The sequence below is a fragment of the Sabethes cyaneus genome, chromosome 3 (genome assembly GCF_943734655.1).
Source record: "Sabethes cyaneus chromosome 3, idSabCyanKW18_F2, whole genome shotgun sequence".
In the NCBI taxonomy this organism is placed as follows: domain Eukaryota; kingdom Metazoa; phylum Arthropoda; class Insecta; order Diptera; family Culicidae; genus Sabethes; species Sabethes cyaneus.
Window position 1 is genome coordinate 209687332 of NC_071355.1, and position 23010 is coordinate 209710341.

General features: G+C 40.8%; 1 protein-coding gene across 1 annotated transcript in view; it reads right to left on the reverse strand.

Moving 5' to 3' along the window:
- Positions 1-9267: 9267 nt before the first annotated feature.
- Positions 9268-23010, reverse strand: part of LOC128744338 (solute carrier family 66 member 2) — a 58593-nt gene continuing 44850 nt past the window's right edge. The window contains exons 4-6 of the mRNA XM_053841246.1: positions 19167-19331; positions 18934-19088; positions 9268-9378 (exon numbers count right to left, since the gene is read on the reverse strand). Of these exons, the coding sequence (XP_053697221.1) occupies positions 9298-9378; positions 18934-19088; positions 19167-19331 (401 nt within the window). The 3' untranslated portion in view covers positions 9268-9297. The remainder of the gene's footprint in view (positions 9379-18933; positions 19089-19166; positions 19332-23010) is intronic.

A 23010-nucleotide genomic window follows, 5' to 3' on the forward strand; every position in this document is an offset into this window, starting at 1 on the left:
TTCTTGTGATCGGGATTGTGATCACAAGAAGCAAACAATTTGAATTGCAGCGATCAACTCAATGGAACAAAATATCTAAAAATGACGGTTACCTTCCGTTCCCAAAAAAAGATGCTCAACTTTGAAAATGCGAAGTCACACATGTGTCACTATTTTGAGATTTGAAGTAAGTATATTTTAGAGTGTACTTGATTTTCGTCAATCTGCAAAATAAGGTGCTAATCTATAACCATTTCAACACCAAATCACGTTTTTTTTGTATGCAAATACCTAACAGGATACGATTAAAAACTGTTTTTCGAAACTTCCGTTAAATGGAAAATATTGGAAGTTGTCACACAAACTTCAGATTCAAAAAATTCTCCAAAAGGCTGTATCCAAAAGGCCCAGTGCTCTGAAATTTTGGAATATAGTTATTTAGTTTGTCTACTTTCACAGAAAAATAATACTTCATGAAAAACTTAAACTCCATTTTGTGTGTTTTGTTCCAATATTTTCCACTGTGCGTCGGCGAGAATCGTGCTGATTTTCATGAGGGTCGTTCCAAGACGAATTGGACTACAACTTGCACATTCATCATCTGTTTGTGGACTTTAAGGTGACGTACGATTCAGTCAATCGAAATGAGCTGTGGTAGATAATGTTAGAACATGGATTTCCTATCAAACTAATTACGCTGATTCGTGCGACACTGGATGGGTCAAAAATACAGGGGTTAGACCAAATGATCGGGACAGGCAAAATTTTGATGAAATTCAAACGGCCATAACTTCCACAAAATTGGACATTTTTAGATAAAACCAATTGCATTCGACGGGGACATCTTACTAGTTTTTCTAAAATATTCGCAATATTTTAGATTCGCAATAGTCAGCGGACACCGGAGATATTCAGGCTATTTGGGGTTATGTCAAAAATTGATTTTTTCATCGCTTGTATCTTTTTTTGTCATGGAAATTTATTCACATTCATATTTTATCCCAAAACTAGATTTCATTTTCAGTCGATTGGTGAAAAAAGAACGGAAATCCGACGAGAAACAACCAAGTTACGGCCATTTTCGTAAAATCAGTACTAGTAACATCTATTGCTCTGGCCAGTTTAGGACATGACGCAAACTATGTCAATATGAGCATCAAACGTTAAGTTTTTATGAGCCATTAACACTGGAAGCATTTCCAGGTCCGCAGCGTGTCATGGCAACCCTGTAGCAGGTTCTAGGTACCCCGGCGGAAGTGGTCGTTTCAGGGAATATTCGAAATCATGTCAATATGGGTGTCAAATTTCAGGATTTTCAACCCTCAAAAATTTTTGAAGTTTGACATCCATATTGGAATGGTTTTGGTCATGTTTTAAAATGGTCATAAAGGTAAGACATTATGGCAGCATTTCCAGAACTGATTTCACTAAAATGGCCATATCTCGGTTGTTTCTCGTCGGATTTCCGTTCTTTTTCGACCAATCGACTGGAAATGAAATCTAGTTTTGGGATAAAATATAACAATTAATAATTTTCCATGACAGAAAAGGATACAGGCGATTCAAAAAATCAGTTTTTGACATACCCCCAGACAACCCGGAATATCTCCGGTGTCCGTTGACTATTGCAGATTTTGAAATATTTAAGGAAAACTAGGAAAATTTCCCTGACGAATGCAATTAGTTTCGTCTAAAAATGTCCAATTTTGCAAAAGTTATGGCCGTTTGAATTTCATCAAAATTTTGCCTGTCCCGATCATTTTGTCTAACCCCTGTATGACGTCTAACCCCTTCAGACGCTTTCGTGACGCTGCAATGTATGGACTGAAGCAAAGGGATGCATTCTCACACCGGCTTTTCAGCATTGCCTTGGAAGGTTCAATTCGAAGAGCAAAGGAAAGGGACTATCATTACGAAATCTCACATGCTTCTTGGTTTTGCGGATGACGTCGATATCATTCGGAATCAACCGTAGAGCAGCAGTGGAGAGGCATCTGGACCTTTAAACGTGAAGCAGCGATATTAGGACTTATCACACCGCCGAAACGTAGTATACTACGTGGTTTTGGTAGGAAACATACAAGAATGCTGATATATATCGATATATCGAAGATAATACAATGTGGCAGGCTGCGGTGGGCTGTGCACGTAACTAGAATGCCCGACGAAAGAGTAGCCTAAACTATTTTCAGCAGAGAATCAGGAAGAGACCGTAGACGGGTATGAAATGGGGAAGGCAAATGAGGAGTGTCCAATACTGCTCTAGCTATCCCTAGCGCCTATCTGGCGCATCCGCGTGGCCATACTCAGCAATGCACTATTGAGTAGCCAAGCTAGGAGGTGCGATACTGGGTGGTTCTCGGCTGCCTGATCTCAAAACCGCGGTTTTGGGCAGACGGCGGAGTCACACGATCTTGCTAATAGGTAAACATAATATAAGTTATTTTAATTATTTTTTTCGTTTTAGCCTATATGAAGCACCTTCTGATATATAGTGAAAACTCTGGCCAATACGAGTGTTAATACTGCACATGGTTACCAGTAGGGGGGGGGGGGACGAAAGGCGAAAGGGACCATCAGACCACTTGTTTGAAGCGGTGTGCCTAGGGAGAGTGAAACAGTCAGCTTTCTAGGGTTAATCTTGGCCCGATTAACAACACATCGTAGATAATGAGTAGGCTCTTCTCCCCACCTACTGGAGTCATTCTGCATTAAGACGGTTTATTCAACGACCAATCGTTGAATGCGTACAACTCTTTTTGACATACTAGGCTCATTACTATGAACGGATGTTCTGGTAAGGCAGGTGGTAGTATCATATATTCATATATTGAGAACCAGGAAGAGGCCGTAGACCTCGGGGCAGACCTCCCACCCGATGAATATGCGCTGTCGATGACGATGCACGTTCAGCTTGTGTTCGAGGGGATTGGAAAATGGCAGCCCAGGACCGACAGTGAGGACCATAATACGTTCGGCTCAGGATCGATTATGGACCATTGCCACTAAATTAAAGTAAGTAAAAAAAAAATTAAGTTGAATGATGATTAAAAAAATGCAAGTGATACTTGGAACACAAGAACCTAATTTTCATTTTCATTCGTACATTCATTAAGCCTTCTGTAAAAATGTCCCGAACCTTAGCCATGGCCGATGAAAAGATGCATGTCGTGTCGTATTCATCTCTTTCGTAGCATTAACAATTAGCTCCTTTTCCGTTATGGCCACGAAATTATTGGAGTAAACGTTTATCTTTAGCCGATCCATCATTACCAGCGATCTCTCCGCATAATGGGCCGAGACCAGGACCATATCCCCCTTCGCGTGATTATTCTTGGTGAAGGCGACAATTTCCGGCAAGCACATCATACTGTATAACTGCCTGTTTACCGCAAGCTCCGAAGGAAAGAACAACGGCTGGGACATTCCATTCGTCAGCCACAGCAGGACTTTCTTCGGAAAGTTGGCGTGGGAGATATATTTGACGTCTTCGCTTACCTCCTTGGTGGGAGACGTGAAGTAGCCGGTCCTTTGCCAGTCATTGCCGTGCAAATAAGCAGGTCTCGCCCTTCTGACCATGACTTCGTTGGAAAGATGTTTTTCACTAGCACCTAGAGCCGCTCTCGCTGAGTGATTCTGCTACTGTTCAGACCTACCTAAAGTCAATCTCGACTGATCCTTCACATAGAAATATCCATTTTGGCCTGATATCTCTTCACCGTTCGGCTCGTAGCTTCGACCTCCCGAGCCAAAGCGGTGAACGATGTGGCCACATTGCTCTTGGTTTTCCCCTTCAGCTTCTGCTGCACTTTATGCTCGCGCAGGAAACACGGACTTCCGTTCGACCCACTCACCGCATTCTCCATGTTGTAAATGTTGGATAGGTTATATTCGGAGGGCACAAAGTGCTTCACGACGTCTAACTTCTTCACTCCCGGAAGCGGCTGGTAGTACGAACAAAGCATCGAGCGTAGTTGTTTGACTGTTTCGTGGACTAATGGAAATTTACTGCAAATCAATTTATGACGCTGTCAATTTTTTTCTGCACGCAATGGGATTGGTATATTCACCACCTGGATCGAAGCGTTTTGCGGAGGTAAAAGTAGGCCCAACTTCCAGTTTGTATGTGTCGTTGAATCGTATTATTTGCAAGTGTTTTCAATAATATTACTATCAGTGATATTCAAATTCAGCAAGTTTTAGGCAATGTTCCCCTGGATACACTGAGCATGGATGGATTCTTTCCCGAACGATCTGTAGAAACAAATTCGGTAAGCTTTGCATCATTCTGCGTAAATAGTATCAGTGCCAAAGCGCAGGTGGATACAGTTTAAACTGATTTGCAAATCGCTTTTGATACCGTTAATCATACTATTCTTTTAAGCAAGTTGGAAAAACTTGGGTAGACCACAAGATTCAGCACAGATGGTTGAAAACATACCTTACGGATAGGCAACGTTTTGTGCAACTTGGTAACTGCTGGTTAGCCGCGTTTACAAATGGTTCTGGTGTACCACAGGGTAGCAATTTGGGGCCACTGCTATTCTGTATCTATATAAACGATGCAGCGTTACTACTCAATCCAGTTTGAAGGTTTTTCTTCGCTGGTGATTTGAAAATCTATCTTGTAGTTAGACCAATCGAGGACTGCAGAATGTTACAAAACCTACTAGACTTGTTTAGTGATTGGTGCATAAGGAATCAATTGCTATTGAGTGTGGAGAAATGTTGTGTTATCAGTTTTCATCGCACTAGAAGCGCAATAGAGTTTGATTCCGAAATGTCTAGAACCAAAATGAATAGAGTAGAACAGGTGAATGGTCTAGGAGTATTACTTGACAATAAACATACCATGAAGTCCTACATTTCTGCCGTCATTGACAACTCCAATTTTAGTCTTGGGTTCATATTTAAGATCGCTGGTGAATTCAATGACTCGCTCTGCTTCAAAGCTATCTATTGTTCTATTCGCTTGGTATTCGCTGAGCATCCGAATATCCGAGAATACTATCCGAATAGTGATCCGAGTCGAGACGTTTGATCCCCAGAAAAGCCTCACGTTAGTATCGTCTGGATATCATTCCCTTGCACGCGAGTTCCAGTGGAATCCTAACATTGCAAGTATTGAGTGTCCAAATCGTCCTTTCTCGTTCGTCTATGCGTGTACCTGTTAATCCATTTAGTATTGTTTCTGGAAACTTGAGTAAGCTACCTTACTTAGTTAGGACCGCGGTACCTAACCTTGCAACGGGGTCACCTTAAGCATAGCTGGCGGAATATCGTGTATCAAAAATCAACAGACTGCTCCAGATCAGATGTTGTTATAGGCTGCCTCTAGGGCTTGAAACCGTTGTTCATATCTATGGAAATTTTCCAAATAAATGGAATGGAAATGGAATGTTATTCCACCAAACAACGTCGTTTTTTAAAAACTCTGCGAATAGCTGTCGCGATGTTCCATGACATATCATTAAGTTAGGATTCATATTTAGTGATTTGAGAATTCTGTAGATGTGCTGTGTTTAGCAGTTTTCGGAAATAGAAAACACTCGAAATTGAATTTTATCTTCGAGAGAAATGTAAGCAGATATCCAAGATTTCATAGTATAGTTTCATCAGTGATTGGCCCCAATAGACGTTCGATTGCGGTCTTTAAAACAGTTGTTGTCATCTCAGAAAATAAAGCAAACCATTTCTTTTGTTTGTTGGATTTTATTCACATACACAGCCTAACCACTTGTAGAGTGTTAGTTAGTTTTGCCTAACTGTTGCAGTCCTCATCGTTCTTTGAATTATTAGGTATGCCTTGCCCTAAAATAGGTGTACCTTCGTATGTAGGTATGCGTGTATAGTGTTCACTCTAGCTGTCACCGAAGCCGACAGGAACAAAACTAACAGGAAAAACACTAGATAGAAAAATAAAACTCACTCTCCTTCTTATACATCATCACGGAACATACATACGATACAGCTCTAGCTCTCGGTGTTCCTGCTATGTTCTATGCGCGTATTGCAAGGTAACGTTTCCGGAATCAAGTGTCTTTGTTGGTCTGAACACGCTTCGTCTAAATCAACTAACAAATGAGTCTCAAACAGGCTAATCAAATAAGACACAATTGAATCTACCTCACCACCAGATGGCACTTTACAGATTGTTTTGTCTTTACTTGCTTCAATCTAAACATGACTTGTCTTATATAGGTGTATGTATGCATGTGTGTATAGGTGTGCTTGTTTTTTTTCTCTATGTTGGCCTGCTATTCCAAAATGCAACGGCAGACAGTCGTGCCAATCAAATGCTTGTCTTCTATTTATATAAGTTGATTTGTTTTTGTTTTGATATATATGTCACTCTCTACCTCTATGTTAAATTGTTACTGTTTATTTTTTTTTTCACTTTTATTTGTCCACAGAATCCGCTTATTTTCGACATTTATTCAGTTTTTACTATTTTGGGTGCGTTGATCGGTAGATTTGCATCGTAACATACTCGCCGCGGCGAGCTGTGGTGATAAATAGACCTCTTATACTTGGAATCTCATCTATGACGGTTTAGGAAGATGTTCGCACTAGTTCAATATAGGTAGTATCATACGTGCAAAGCAGTAGTGCAATGTTCGAACTGAACGGTGTTTGAACCAAGAAAGAAAGAAAGTTCGCCTAAAACGACGAAACTGAGAAGCGTTAGCGTTCGGAAAAGATTTTTTGTCGAAAGGAAGCAGTAGTTCTGAAAGCAACCTGAAGCACTTGTTTCGTTTATAGTTATTCTAGAAAAATTTTATTACCTATATAGTTTAAGAATGACAAAAAATATATTAAATGCATAATTATTTTACATTTCCTGTACTAAACCATTCGTTTTTTCAATGCATCAAAATTCGTCGATTCAGCGGTGGATTCGCTTGAACAGTGGCGTATTTTATTGGTCAGAGTTAACTTTCAGCAAAGTTGCAAAAGTTTAAGTTTTATTTTTTTCAGCTAAGTTTACGATTTCGTATCACTGCAAACGCATAACTTAGCAGTACGAAGCCGGTTACGGTTTACAAATCAGATTCAATTTTGGCATACAGATTATTAGCTAAAGTACTAAATAGAGACTAGACTGAACCTAAAGCAATTCAGTGGTAAATGTAGTGGTTTCCCTGTCTTTAGAATCAATAATAAGAAATTCATACTCTCAGTGTGCAGTTTATTATTCTGATATCGTTGTGAAAGGCTGTTTTGATCCAGGCAATAAGTCTTTTGAGAAATCAGGTTCGTTAGAATTTGTTTCCTGTCCATTTAACCTAGATAAAAATATACACCTTTTAAATCCCCCCAAAATTATTGCAAATGACCGTTTGTTTTCTAAGTTTTCTTTTACATTAGTGGATTAGTTGTTTGGTTATATGCATGAGTACGAGTTAGTCTGTGAATTTGGATTCGGTGTGTTTTGTGTGTTTAGAGATTTGCGAAGGAAGCTCAACCCGTTATAGAGGAGGAAAGGGAACCAACACCGTGCCGAAGCGTACAATTGCTCTATTTCTAAGTCTAACGTTGTTGCTTTTAAATAGATCTAATAGAAAAATTTCTTTTTCCATTGTTGCTTTTTGGTACAAAAATAAATCACTTCTGTCTGTGCAAGTCGTTTCGATTCATTTGTCCTCTCACACTGCGTTGACGCACGAGCCGATTCCAAGGAGTTCAAGCCTATAACAATAATATTTCTCTTTTTACGTAACTCTAAAAATAAATAATGACTCTCAAATAAAAAGAGAAATGCCACTGCTATAATATCACTTCCGGGCTCTCCTGTATGAAGATAATGGACGAGGCGCCGATGCGGTCATTCAGACTGCGTTTGCTTTCACCGGCGGCTTCCAGATCTTCATCGATGGCCACGTGCATCTCGTGTTCGCACAGATTTCGGCTGCTATCACTAATCTCCTGCCCTGGCACTGTCGAACAACGTTCGTTCAACAGTTCCAGCTTGTTGAAGTTAAACAAGTGGCTACAGTTTAGTCGTTTGATGTTCTTCAGTTTCGTTTCCTCCCCGAGCATATCTTCGTCTTCCTCCTCATAATCATCATCATCTTCATCATCAACGGCATCGGCCTTACGCTCGTATCCTTTATCGCTAGCACCAGAAGAAGCACAGCAGTGCTGGTTTATTTTATCCGCGGAAATAGCTTGCAGCTCATCATCACTCACACTGGCAGCGTCCTCACTGCTGGCGCCTTCGTCGCCACTGTATTCGAGCAGTTCGGTTTGTGTCTCGACTGAACGCATCGTTCGAGATTCATTGTTTGATATGGTGGATGTTGCAGACGGTTGTTGCCGTTTCGATTCTTGCTGTAGCTCGACAATTTCATCCCGCCTCAGCACTGGCCAAAGGACCAGTGCTGCGTGTCGTCATAAGATATCCTCCACCGATTTGCTATTAGTCTCGAAGTGATGCGGTTCCGGGTCGACGTTGCGCGTTGCATCTTCCAGTTGCTTACCGGGTGCTATGATGTAGTCCGCGGTAGCGTCCGCCTGTGCCGTGCTCTTGCTCCGTGCCGACAGTAGCATGGAGTCGTAGTGTTCCCGGCTGTGCCGGTTAATGTTATTGTTATAATTACTACCTAAAATGTACTGCTCCTTGTAGCTATTGCTATTTAACGTACAGTTGGAATCTCGACGATTGTTAAAAGCGTTTCCGGAGATGGTGACGAATGAACAGTTGTCTGTGACCGCAGCTCCGCTGTAATTGAACACATCCTCACTCAGAATATTGCCACGCACAGGACGTCCCTTTCTGGTTTCGGGATTTTCAAGCTCATCTCCACTTTCATCTTTGGAAACATCGGCAGAATTGGCACTCATCAAGCTTAGCTGACGCCGCTTTGGCAGCGGCAGTGAGGCAGTCTTCTGTCGGTCAAACTTCTCCGAGTTCGCACGCGGTTGGCTGGCACCTCCGACGATACGCACTGGGGTTGCCTCTCTGGATCCAGAAATAGAGTGCGATTTGGAGTGTTGGAAGCGGGAGCCAATGCGATGATGCCGGTGTGGAGTAACGGTCGAACGCAGAGAAAGCGAACATTCGGTGTGGGTCGGACCACCAGCACTGACTACCGAACTGTAGAAAGACGATGCTGCCGGGGAAGACGAATAGGCCACTTTGACCCGAGGGTTTGTTAGAATGGTAGAGCGTTGCTGCGTTGGCTGTCCGTAATGCGCCGGGACGGGTACGGTTTGGGTGTAACTGTGGGTTTTTACTATGGTGCAGTTGCTACTGTTGAAATGATTGTTGGTGCTGTTGATAGTGTTGCCATTTTGAATATTTTGGGGGGCAAACTGCTAGTCGCCGCGGTGGCTGCTGCGGGGTGGATTCTTACGATAGATGTACACTTGCAGCAGTATGGCGAGATCAAGGCTAACCTGGAAGGGGATCGAGAAGAAAACGTTAGTTTTACTATACGATACATTACGATCTAAATTTTATTGTTTGATCAACAAGTTTTTCGTCAGTTTTCCGTCGTCGTGTGTAAAGTTGTACGGGAAATATTCCATCAAATTCGGGATACAAAATCACCAGTCTCAACGCTTCTTGTATCGCCTAAGATCCTCCGAAAAGCCTATGTCAAAGAACTGGAATGTCTTGGAATCTGCTAGTAGGTTCCCTTGCACCGCATCGGCCATTAAGAAAAACCATTATGTAGACGACTATCTGGATAGTTTCCAGACTACCGATGAAGCGTTATCTGTCGTAAACCAGATCAAAAAGTTTGCTCATATGGAGGCTTCGAATTAAGAAACTTCTTTTCCAACTCTACATAAGTTTAAAGAAGCGAATCTTCTGAACAAGTTCTCGGAATAATGAGAGCTCCGAAAGACGATGGATTCGCCTACGCAATGCGCTACGATCTACTGCCGGAGACATCCACCGTTATTCTGCGAGTCACGTGACTATTCTATTCACTAAGCGAGAAGTCCTCTCGTCCTCATTCATAGAAAACTTCTTATCCATTAAATTTTAGCCTTGGGAAACAACTAGGATGACGATTTAACGATTCGAGTGTCGTTGTCGTACGAGTGGCGTACTGTTGCCTAGCCAATTTCTAAGTAGTAGTAAGTAGTAACCCCTTCGGGAGTCCTTATGTCTGCAGCAAAAGTTGCTCCCGTAAAACCACTGAAAGTCGTGGTGTCCGCGCTGGCAGAATCCATTGCCAGGTACCGTACTTCCCGGCGATATTTTTGTAATGATTCGCACCATTCTTGCTTGGATTCAGTTGGAATTTCACTGGTACAACAAATTCGTCGCCTTTCGAATTGGTGAAACTCTCAGTCTGAGTTATCTAACGAGAAACCGACAAATTGAATCCATCAGACGAGACCACGTAGTGAAAAAAATGACCACGGATGAGGAACTTCGCTCGAGATGTCTTTCTCATTGGTTTCGAACTTGACTACTCCCGCTTTAGGTGCTAGGCTAGAGCATCCTGCACAGCAGCGGTTCTGTCATGTCCTACGTACTTGGGTACGTCCGGAAGGATGCCGGACGACATTGCGACGAAACCCGTTCTCCCCACCCCACCAGCACAGGGAATAGGAGGCTCAACGTGCAATATGGCTCGACCAACTCGAAAGTGATTTGCATCCTCTGAGACCACTGAAAAATTGGCGACGAGTGGCCCAAGCTTGAGTTGCCACCCCGGTTCTAGACTGCTGACGATGACTATGACATATTCACCCTTATTCTGCGAGGCGAGAGACGTGCCTATTTTGGAGTCGCCGCGAATCAGGTGACAATTGTCACCTAGGTGACTCGCCTTGCCCAGCTAGCACCAACTCGTATATCAATGTACGAAAACTATCGTAGATATCTCCTAACAGCCTCGAAATCGTAACTAAGGCTGAATAAAGTGGGATCAAGTTTATTTTCTGTCGTATATAATGATAATGACTGACATACATACGATTTTCAGCACAAAATCGTAGAGTAGTACGGAGCGACTCGGGCTTAATCGGATATTATCGTATATAAATACTTATATAGTCGTAACGATCAAAATTATTCGTAATCACGTATATCGCCTCCAAAATAGTACGGATATACCAATTTTGCGCATGAAATACGATTTATTTAGCATGTATATCTGTACGTAATGCTGATTTTTACCTTTTTTATACGTATGAAAATGCTGGCTGGGTGTCACCTAGGTGACACGGTTTGTCACTTAGGTGACAGGGGTTTGTTACCTAGGTGACACGACTCGCAGAATAAGGGTGATTGTGTCATCCTCATCTGTCGTACGCAACTACCGACCAATAAGTTTAATCTAACAGATTTTTCTAACGGCACGACGTAACTGTATCAGTAAACATCAATAACAGCGAAACCTTACTGATACTTAGTGATATTATTTCTTACTGATAACTATCAGTAGTTAAGGATTGTTTTCCCATCCCTACATCGAACGCATACTGTGCTAATAAGTCCAGAACGTGGCGATGGTGCAGGAAGCAGAGATTAGCAGAGTGCCGAAAGCAGATATTAACTTTCCTCACACTTTTTTACAGATAACGTTCTTCACTTTTTCGGAGCTTGCTTTTACATAGTTTTTGATTTTTCTAGCATCCACTGATTCCCCGACGGCGTCAAAAATTGTATTTAGCGATTTTTGACGTAGGACTACGTCTTTGTTTACTATACTGGGACTGGGTAGCACTTTGTGAAAACGAAAATAGAAGTGTAACGTTTGAATGAAAGATTTCAAATGCCAATAACTACTAAACTACTGAACGAAACTGAACAATTTATATGTCGTTGGATAGATAAAATGACCAGCAATTTTTATGAGGGTAAGAGAGCAATTTTAAGGGGGGCGTAAAAGGGGGGCCTCCTATACAAATGAAACACAAATTTTCTCAAAACTCGAGAACTAATCAAGCAAATGGAACCAAATTTGGCATGTGGGGGTTTCAGAAGGCAAGATTATTTTTCTACGGTGTACTGAGGCCTCTTCTCCTTCTAAGAGGGGGGGGGGGGGGTTCCCGTACAAATGAAATACAAATTTCCTCAAAACTCTAGAACTAATCAAGCAAATGGAACCAAATTTCGAATGTAGGGGTTCCAGAAGGCAAGAATTTTTTCTATGGTAAATTGAGACCCCTCCCTTCTTTAGGAGGGGGGCATACAAATAATATTCAAATTTCCTCATAACTCGAGCATATTCGAGCAAAAGGAACCAAAGTTGGCTTGTGGGGGTTTTTGGAAGTAAGATGTTTTTCTATGGTGTACTGAAACCCCTTCTTTTTCTAAGAAGGGGGGCTCCCATACAAATGAAGTACAAATTTCCTTATAACTCTAGAACTAATCAAGCAAATGAAACCAAATTTGGCATGTGGGGGTTTTAGAAGGCAGGAATTTTTTCTATGGTATAATGAGACCCATCTGTCTTTTAACAGGGGGAGGGGGGATTTTTTCTATGGTGGATTAGAACCTTTGCTTTCTTTAAAAAGGGGAGGTCCGATACAAATGAAATACAACATTCTTCAGAACTCGAGAACTAATCAAGCAAATGGCACCAAATTTGACGTGTAGGTTTGTTTGGAGGCATGAATTTTATTATTTTATGATGCTTTGAGACCCCTCGCCCCTGTAATAAGAGGCTAATTCATTCCCATTTCAACCTTTATGATACACACAAGTGATTTTTAAAAAAAAATTCTATGTCTCAAAGGTTGCAGGCGTTGTACTTATGAACCCCCGTCCACGTATTTTCAAAGCCACCAGCCAGCATTAAATGAAGAATTGAATCTGAATATTTCGCTCTTCTCTTTTAAATATTCACTTAAACAATGACTCACAGATTCTTATAAACATACATATGCCAGAAATGCAGTTTACATTAGTCTTTGATCTGATCATCTGATATAGTCCTACGTCACCGTTTCGTACAACCCTTAGGGCTGTATACCTTGTAGTTTTTTTTAAACCTTCCCACTCGAAACACGATTGTGGGAAATTATGAAAAGCTGCCAATTTAATTAGTGATTTGATAACCAATTGTCTATCGATCGTAACCAGCCGCTTCGCAATGATACGTGATCTTTTTGGCTTACCTGGTTGCTGACTGAACAGCCCAATTGAGTCAAGGGCAGCATGCCTAAAGCGAATGTACCGTTTGTAATTGTTCATATCCAATTTCTTCTGCGCTTATGAACACTCTGTCACTTGACAAACTGCCTTTTCTGCATCACATAGAATATACTTGCTTGCTATGTCACTAAGGCTCAAACGACCGCGTTTTCTATCACCAGGCAGCAGTTGAAGCGTTTTACTCACGGACAGCAACTTTATCCATTTTGTTTGACGACTTTCATTACAACTGAAATCGAATCAAATGTGTGTACTCCATATATCATTTCTATCAGTTTCTTAAAGTGAGCAATTTCACTAAGAGTTAAACCATCAGGGCAAAATTACATATCTTCTAATGATCAGAAATTTTTCTAAAAATTAATAAATATAGCAAATATAAAAATAATTTGTCAAATCACTATTGAAAAAAGTATAAATAGTAGACATTGTCAAAAACAAACGAATGAACCAATCACATGGAAGCACTCTTTTGCTTCCCAGGCCCGGTACGACAATGTTATACACCTGCGGTTTCGTTTACTTCGATTCTAAAAAAAGTGACCGAACCCTTGCTTTCCAACAGGACGGGAATTATTCATTACCAGTAAACCTGGACCAAATTGAAGTCCTGAAAGTAAAAAATTTTTGTAAAAAATTGAAACTACCCCCGCTCTTTGAATTCCATGTCCTGAAAGCAAACAGGTGCGTAAAAGTGTAAAATTATCCTTCCAATTATCCCTACTATTAGATCGATCTTATCGTTTTGGCTATCTTATTCCACCAGATCTTCATCTGATTGATGTCTTTGACAACTTTTCCCTCTGCCTTGAGTATCCTCTTCATTGCCCAGTATTTCTCGATAGGGTGGAACTGGGGGCAATTGGGTGGGTTAAGGTCTTTCGGAACAAACTGGACACCTTTCTCTGCATACCTTTCTTGAACCTTTGCTGTAATGACAGTTTGCTAAATCTGGCCAAAACTACACGGGATGGTGGTGGGATCGAATGAACGGCAAAATTCGTTTCTGGAGATACTTTTTTTATAGTCACTTTAACCAGCTTGGGTCATTCGTGACTTCTACGGGGTTGGGATTTGAACCCGGGTCCTCGGCGTGAGAGGCGTGAATGCTAACCACTACGCCGGGACTGACCCCACCATTTGGAGACACTCCTTTTGATACAATTTCGACGTCATTGTCTTATTTGTTACGAAAACTTTCGTTTTTCTGCCACAGTTGCAAAAACCCTGCCAAATCTCAAATTTTTGTTTACTTTGTCGGCAAAAACAAATTTAAATTTGCTTGGAACATCCCCCCGAGCCGTTGCCAAGTAAAATTTTTGACCTGGCATTTGCCCGAAGTCAGTCTTGATATAGGTTTCATCGTCCATCAGAAGACACCCGTCGAACTTGGTTATCACCCGGTCGTATAGCTTTCGAGCACGGATTTTGGCTTCACTATTCTGTTTTATGATTGGCTTGAGGCTTCCGAATCGTCGTCAATGTTTCCTTATACCATCTGATAACGGGCCATACATATTTCTGGGTAATTTCAGCTGTTTAGCTTGCCTCACTATGGATTTTTCAAATGACTGTGCACAATAAACCTTTGCACGGTACCTAACCTCAACTCTGGTTTAAAGTTTTCGTGTGGTTTGTTTTGATTCCCTTTGTAACTTAAATTTATTGCTAGTGGGTTTATTACTAGTTTATTCGTATCCACTTGTTCGCGGAAACTGGAAATGCCCGGCTTTTCCGAAGCAGATAAATCAAAGCAGTTCTGTACAACCTGCACAACATATCCACATTTTCGCGTGCGTAATGGCGGCAAGTGGGTACACTTTTCGAAAACGTTTATTTGCTTTTGGCAACTCCGCTCACTTACGCTTGATACTTCTACAACAAAGGTCAAGGGTGGAAATGTCAACTTGATTTGAATAAAGTTGCCGAAGGCTTGCTATTGTTTTCCGAAAGTTGTACCCACACCCACGCGTATGGCGGCGAAAAGGTGGATAATTTTGTCATTTTTGCAGTTTTTTGCCTCTGGGTCTTGCGAATAAATAATCAAAACAAACCACACAACACTGACAAACCTGGGACGATAAAAACGCACTGACGTCTGCGTGCAATGCTTTATTTTTTTCCCTTCTTTCGGCTTCCATGTTGTTTGTTTACAAAATACAGTCGTTTTGCGGAATGTCAAAAATACATACACTGAGAAAACTTTCCGTATAGTTTCTACGTATTTCACACATAGATTTTTACCATGTGCCCAGTAAATGAACTTTATGTGCCAAACAGTTACCATTTAAGTGTTTTTAAAATTCATCTTTAAAATTTGCACATACTATTCATATGCATATAATTTTCATGTGTACGTCTGGACGGATTGTGTTTATATGTGGCACATAATAATCATAAGGATTTTCATATGGAAATTTTCCATTAGTTATGTGCGGGTTATTTTGAGTGTAGGTGAAGCTAACAAAATTTTCGGCACGTGGGCGCCAAGAACTTCCAAATTCGTCCACCAAGAGCGCCACAATATAAGCAAAAGTGTGTTCTAATTCTAAATGAAGCAAGCTTAAGTCCACATCAATTGATTATAATTTACTGTTTAGTCACAAATTTTGCATTTAATAACACATATTTTATGTTTTGGACACGTTTTTTAGGCCAATAAACGTATATTGATTGTCAACTGGTGTGTAGTTGCCAGTCAGTTATCTAAAGTTACCTGGTGCTACAAGCCACTCAAAAATCTACAAAATGTGGAATCGTACAACCGCCAATCTCCGAAGGACGTGTGATTGTGACTTGACGGTTTAATTCTTTATAGAACTACAAATTGGAAGAAACCGATACAAAAGATACAGGCATTTGAAAAGTATAATCTCGACCTCATCTGACGAAGTTATAAATTTGCGTAACAAACTGTGGAACATTTGAAAAATGTCCAGCGTTATCGAATTGCATCTACATTCGTAGTTCTACGTTAGCGCGGCGTTCGTGCCCTTAGGCACAGACCTTTATACTTTTTTGTAAAAGGAAATCATACTAAACTTATGGTGTGTTTGAGTGTCGTTTCTACCTGTAAGGCAAGGTAATCATTGAAGAAACGGTGTGGGGAAATTTGACCTTGAAACTTTTCGTTAATTTTTACTATTTAGTAATTTAAAATGAAATTTGTAATAAAAAATCAGAAGGGTTGTGCACCACATACGATCGCACAGGTGACGTAGGACTACGTAAGTCTCTTTGTAGCGATAGTAACATGTGTCCATGTATGTAATAATACGATTCTTCGTGTATACATGCTACATACGTTGTACGTAATGTTTATCAAAGTAGTAACATTGTGTACGTTCAATCCTCAACAGATTTCGGAGTTACTTCTATGAATTGATTGAATCTATTTTATTATAACAAAGTCACACTAAACCAAACAGTAAATAAATTTTCATGATCTGTTTCTACGTTGAACAGTGCTTTTCCTCTGGTAATCGGCAGACGGTACGCACGAGTTGTCGAACAGCTGAAAATTTTACGCAAAACTTTTCTGCCGCTTACAAAAGAAGTACTTTGATAACACTGATAATAAAGCATTTACTAGCTGCAGGCGTTTTGGAAGTGGCAGAAAATGCCGTCCGTGACCAGAAAACTTATTCCCGCCGTTTGTTGGTCGGCGAAAAATCAACTTTTCCCTCGTTGCATGTGTTATTATGGTATTAACTGGGCAAGAAAATTTAATAAACTCTTCGATCGTTATATGGCCCTTAAAAGAACCGATTGTTTGATTATCATAACTCCAGCTTGCAACAAACTAGCACTAACGCACTCATCGTAATTTTATTTTCGGTAAATTGGAGTATCGATAACCGCAAACTAGGCACGGCTTGTTGCAACGAGCCAACCGGAAAGGCTTATGCGATCTAAAATATCGACGAAGCCGCACGATGAAATACCAGTCCGGGGGGGCAGCTGCATGTGATGTGAGATAATTCTGGTCTTTTGTTGTCGCAAGTAGCATTTGCTGCCAATTTCAGCAGCCAGATAACCTGGAGCTCCAGCTCCAATACACTCAGCACAGTTTCCTTTACTCAGCAGACTTGCACGACTCGAGCGTGACTTTGCATTGCCCTTGGGTTTTCCTCCTTTGCCGCGTTCAGAGATGCTGATGAGATGTTGATAGTAACCCAAGTAACAATTTGGGTTTTATTACACTCTTATGATGGTATTTAAGACCAAAAATGGTCTATATCTTATGAATCGATTAATATTAAAACCATTAAAATCCATTCAAAAAATTGGCAGAGCTATTAGCGTTTCAAATCTTTCATTTTTTCGTGACGCTCGCATTTTTCGATTTTTAGGAATTTTCCGCTGGTATACCAGCTACCTTCCTAAGAGACATAATCCTACGCCATAACCAAACTGTGAATTTCTACTGAATACGAAGCGTGTTTGTTTTTACTTTGAGAGTCTGATGACTAGTCTAGCGTTCGTAATGTGTATTAACGCTCAAACAGAAAGCTGTGTCAACGCATCCGTCAGCATCAATTTGACAGTAAACCTATGGGAAAACTGTCAGAATAGAGGTTTTCCGTCAGATCATACTCCTCCTTTTCTTATTTTTTCGCGTAAGTATTCCCAATACGAGTGACAATGGTGCAAAAATATATTTTTTTCGTTGACTCTAGAATTTACTACGATTTTCTAAACAATGCAAATTGCAAGAATGTTGAATTTCTTTTCAGCAAATCACGAATGTTGAGTTTTAAACATTTCGTTTCGGCTGCACTGTTTGTCAAAATTTTCAGATTTTCTGGCAGCATTGCACAACGTGTGTTGTTTGCCACAACAGTAAAGAGCGGCACAAATGGTTTCGAAGTGGTGAAAATAGAGGACACTGGTACAAAAAGGCATGTAACACATCCGAGAAGTGACTGGTTGAAATATACGTATTTTATTTTTTTATTTTTACAGTAGTAATAGAGGCTTTATTAAAGAAAGTTTTATATGGGTATCATTTCTAAGAGTCAAAACCGAACATTTAATGAAAAAAAATTTAACGGAAAACCTCTATAACGCTGGCGGACGCGTTGACGCAGCATTCTGTTTGGGCCTTTAGCGATGATGACAGTAAAAGAGGTTTCGTAGGCTGTTCGCACGTACAGAAAATCTTATAGCGAATTCATAAATTAACCTGGCTCAGGTCGATTAGCACTCAGTTTTAATCGAAGTGCTGTCAAAGCGTTCATAAATTAACCGAGATTGCATTTCGGTTAAACTGACAGCATTCAGTTTGAAGCGCAGGTTAAAACTGTCTAGCATTACGGTTTACGGGTCGATCTGTCAAACTGCCCGTATCGTTCATAAATTTCGGGTTCGAGTTAGCACGAACCCAGGTTAATTTATGAATTCGCTATTAGTAAATCAGTAAAGCAAACTCTTTTATGCATATGGCCTAATATCAGTAACACCGTCATACCGAATTGCGTGGAGTGAAAGGAATAGGTAACTAAAATACACGCATTCGTTTTTTTCTTTCGAATTGGTTAAGGCCTACTAATAAGTGACGCTTATTTAACTATGAAATGCATAGAATATCATGCACATTAGACAAAAAATTAATTGATTACTATGGAGTTATTCTATTCTCAAAAATCATATCAAAAGGCCGATTCGTATCAAAAGACCATTCTGATTCGAGCTTTTGTGTGCACAAATTTTCGTCGAATTTTTAGAAAGTACAACCCACAGATCCCACAGATGAATTAACGCGAAATTCACTCAATATAGACTAAGGGCTTTCCATGACAAACATTCTTATTACTAATATTCCCACTCACCTGCAGCGTTCCACAGATCCAGAACTGCGTGGGCGCGTGTCTAAAGATAAAGTAACCAGTCTTGAACATATCACCGGCGGTCCACATGATTACCATGCAGATACTCATACCATGCGTTGACTTATTCTTATAATTCCTAAGAAACTGGGGTGCACCTAAAATTAGACACGGAAAATTTCTATTAGTGCCACCGTTCGTCAGTACTGAAACCTTGAAGCATTGCGTCCGCCTACCCAGCATAGCCTCGGTGAAGACGGCAAAGAATCCGATCGTCTCCATGAACCAGGTCACGGACAGCATCAGATAGGTGACGGCCGCTCCGACGACCCACACGACCAACATGAAGTCCAGATAGGATTGGAAATCGGTCCAGTTCCAGAAGTAGCGTGAGTCGAAATCTGCGAAGTAGAATGTTAATGGCGGTGAACCGATCAGATCGTTGCCGTTTAATGAGCGTGAGTCATGCAACCCTAAGGTAAGCTTTAGTAAAAGTAGTAAATAAAAAAACTGGACAACAACGTGGTGGACAAATTGAACAGGTGGCGCGCGAACGGAAATGACACAAACAAGCCGTAATTAGTAGAGATAATGCACCATGGATGGGTGGCCTAGCGCGTCACAAATGGCAGATGGATTACCGTGGATGTGGTGGGTGTGTCCGGCCGGACGGACGGACGGACGGTACAGGATCCTGAATTGTTAACGGCTGCCATTTTACTACTAGTGATGGTTAAGAATTCATTACATGATGGAACAACTTTATGCTATGGTGAGAGCTAATTCATTTTTGTTTTATATAAATGAAAGGTGGGTTGATGTATTGCTGTTTTCTGTGAGATCGACCGACAATATACTATATGGAATGGCTATGTGTTTATGTTGCCTCCTTGCCTTGCGCCTCAGCGCAGGGAGTGGTTGTAAAAGCATTACAATGTATAACGTAGCGTAACGCGAAACGAACACAAAACAGAGCGAATTAACTACCGGATCTGCCGCATATGAACCTTCTGGCGGCAATAACCGACGCAAATATTACGCTGTCATCGTCGTGTTTACTCGTCGGTCGTACGGCGGTGATGTTGGTGCTTCCGTTCTCCCTTGGTGGGCGCCGTCAGTTACATGCCGCAGGATCAGCACCGATTGCGTGATTCACTATGAATTAGATATACAGAGCGGCGTTTTTCCGACCCAGCCAGACTTCATCCGGCTGGTTACGGTTCCGATTTCCTCGAGGAGTTTAACAGCAGTAAACGACCAATCAATGTTTGATTTGTTGGCTGATTGCAGTACGATTTGTCGGATATTTCATTCACCTAGTTGTTGTTTATTGGCACTGATTTCCAATGTATATTTAAGACCAATTGATAAAAAAGTTTGAAACTATTTAAAATTATAATGGTGAATAGAATTAATAAAACCTTTCCGTCGGTTTGCTGATCGAATCCAATAACCGTTCTTTAAAAACAAATTTTTATTTTCAAGCCCATGGAATGCGAAAACTTTGCCCAATTTTATTGTTTTATTTTGATGAAAACAATTAAAATAAAAGTTCTTAATTTGATCTGTTCACTTATTTAATGTTTCATCCGGTATACCACAGTATATTTACAGAAGCGTTATCAATTTGGCGTTCGATCTGGCTCCGAGAATTTAATAACTTGGTTCCGATCGATGCGATGGTAACGAATGATTGGTTTTTCATAGCCCATAAAATGGGTTGGGGAAAATAGTTTCATACGAACTACGAACTTCCTGCAATCGGAACACTTTAATAGCCCGGGATGATTGATGGTAGCGGAAACTGTCCGTTTTTATTGACCTAGGAAAAATATTGTTTCTAGTCGGATATGTTGTCCTGGTCCTGGTATCAGCAGCGGTTGCTAAAAGCTTTTTCGGAAGCGCACCCGTTATGGGGCTGCATTTCCTTTTTTTTTTCGATTAACGCTTTGCTTCTTTCCATCGCCGAGGAAAACCGGAAATAATACAATGAAATGCTTTCAGCTAGTTTATGCATTTGAAGCAAAAAGCTTCAGCCGGAACCGGCAACAATCGGCAGTGTAAGATGCTTCGTTATACTCACTAAGGGAAGGCTATAATTTTGTTCCGTTGAAAGCCTTGTTGAACAATATGGAGTTTTCTTGACTGAACGTTTATTCCGGAATTTATGTACAATGACTGGTTTTAAGTTACACCATAAAAAAAATTTAGATGCGTTCCCACGGTTGGTTTAAATCCGCAATTTACAATACTGAAATTATCGAATACAAACATAATTTTCGTTGATTTTGACGCAAACCCAAATACATCAAAGCAATTTTAACCTTTAACCTAATTCGCCTTGAATAAAAGTCAATAGTGCCTTCTATTTTCGTTGGCCCGTTAAACCTCACGTTTGTGAAAGGACACATTATTCACAATCCCTACGCCGCCACCCCTTTTTGACGTTGGATTGGGTGTACACGTTAGGGGTGTCCTTGCTTACTTCGCGTGCCGTAAGGAAAGTCAAGAATCCCAGCCCGAAGGCTCGGTTGTTTATGAATCGACGTCGGTTGGTAAATAATTTATTCGCTGTTTCCCATTCATGTCGGTCCGTACATATTCCGATTCCGACTGCAAAGCGATGTTGTTTTTCATACGAAAAATCAACACTCGCACACCCAATGATTACTTACTAGCCAGCCAGCAATGCAGTGGCAGGCTGCTTACACACCGCAAGACATGAGTAGGTACAGGTCAAATAAGCTTGTCGATTGTAAACGTAAATATCCAATCTGCTCGCGGTTCAGTCTTCCGTGTCCGCTCCAGCTGGAGCGAGAAAATTCCCACCATCAAAGACCATCACACTGTCGCACGGGCGGGGGTGTAAAATTTACGAGCCTTAGCAGCGGCGCGGCCCGCCCTGAGCGATGTGGCATTTAGCCATATTTTACGCTCCATAAACTGTTCCCGATTCACTTGGGTTGCAATTTCTGACGACGACGACGACGACAACGACGTACCTTCCGGTGCGCCGACAACCTGATGCTATCAGCAGCGAGCGCAGTGACATTGTGGCAACTCGTGTAAGAAAAGTGGTGCGAATTTTAATTGCCCCCTGGAATGTTTTCAATCAGCTCGATGCTGGAAAGCGTAATCAATTTTGTCACCTGGACCTAAACTTAAAATTTTACATGTATTTTACAGAGAATAGTTTCAAATTGAAGACGTAAAATTGAATAAAAAACAAAACTAAACTTTAAAGCTGTTGATTTACACTTTAGAAACCTCTCACAGTACGAGGATTCATAGTGTGACATGAGCAACTAACTATTTGTTAAGTCAAAGGCAATATATGCCAGTCATCGTTTTTCGTCAAGCGAAATCGTCTTTCTCAAACTTGAGAAAAAATTTATGCCGCCAATTCTGGCCGCTTTTATTTCTGAATCAAAAGGACACCTAGAACATGATGATTAACCTCAACATTTTTTATGAATAGTTTGCAAGCTTTATTGCAACTTTTTAATACATTCGGTTGGAAAATATACATGTGGATTTGTAAAAAAGTTTACTATTTCTTACCTGGCGCCAGGCTTGGCATACACTTTTCGCTTCGATTTTGCTCTTTTGATTACTGCATCTCAGCCAAGCAAAATTTGAAAAAGTGATGTATGGGGCGTTTGTAGAATTTCTTATTATCTACAATATTGCTGAAGTAAGCGCTATAAGGCTGCTACCCTCTTGGTAGCAAAAAGAGCGCTCTTTTTGCTACCAACGGCATTACTACTCTACAGCGCCGTAAATACTAAAGATAAAACTTCACTTTCTTCAGCAACATTATAGAAAATTACTAGTTCTACAAATGCCCCAGACACCACTTTTTCAAATTCTGCTTGGCTGAGGAGCAGTAATCAAAAGAGCAAAATTAAAGCGAAAAGTGTATGCCAAGCCTGCCTGGCACTTGTCCAGATAATTATTTTTGCAACGTCAAAGCATATATATCTTTTGACTGGACTTCCATGAACAAACACAAGCATTAGCTTGATTGCATCGTTTTTACGATGCTGCCTTTTAGAAGGTTAAGTAAGACGCAGCTTGCAG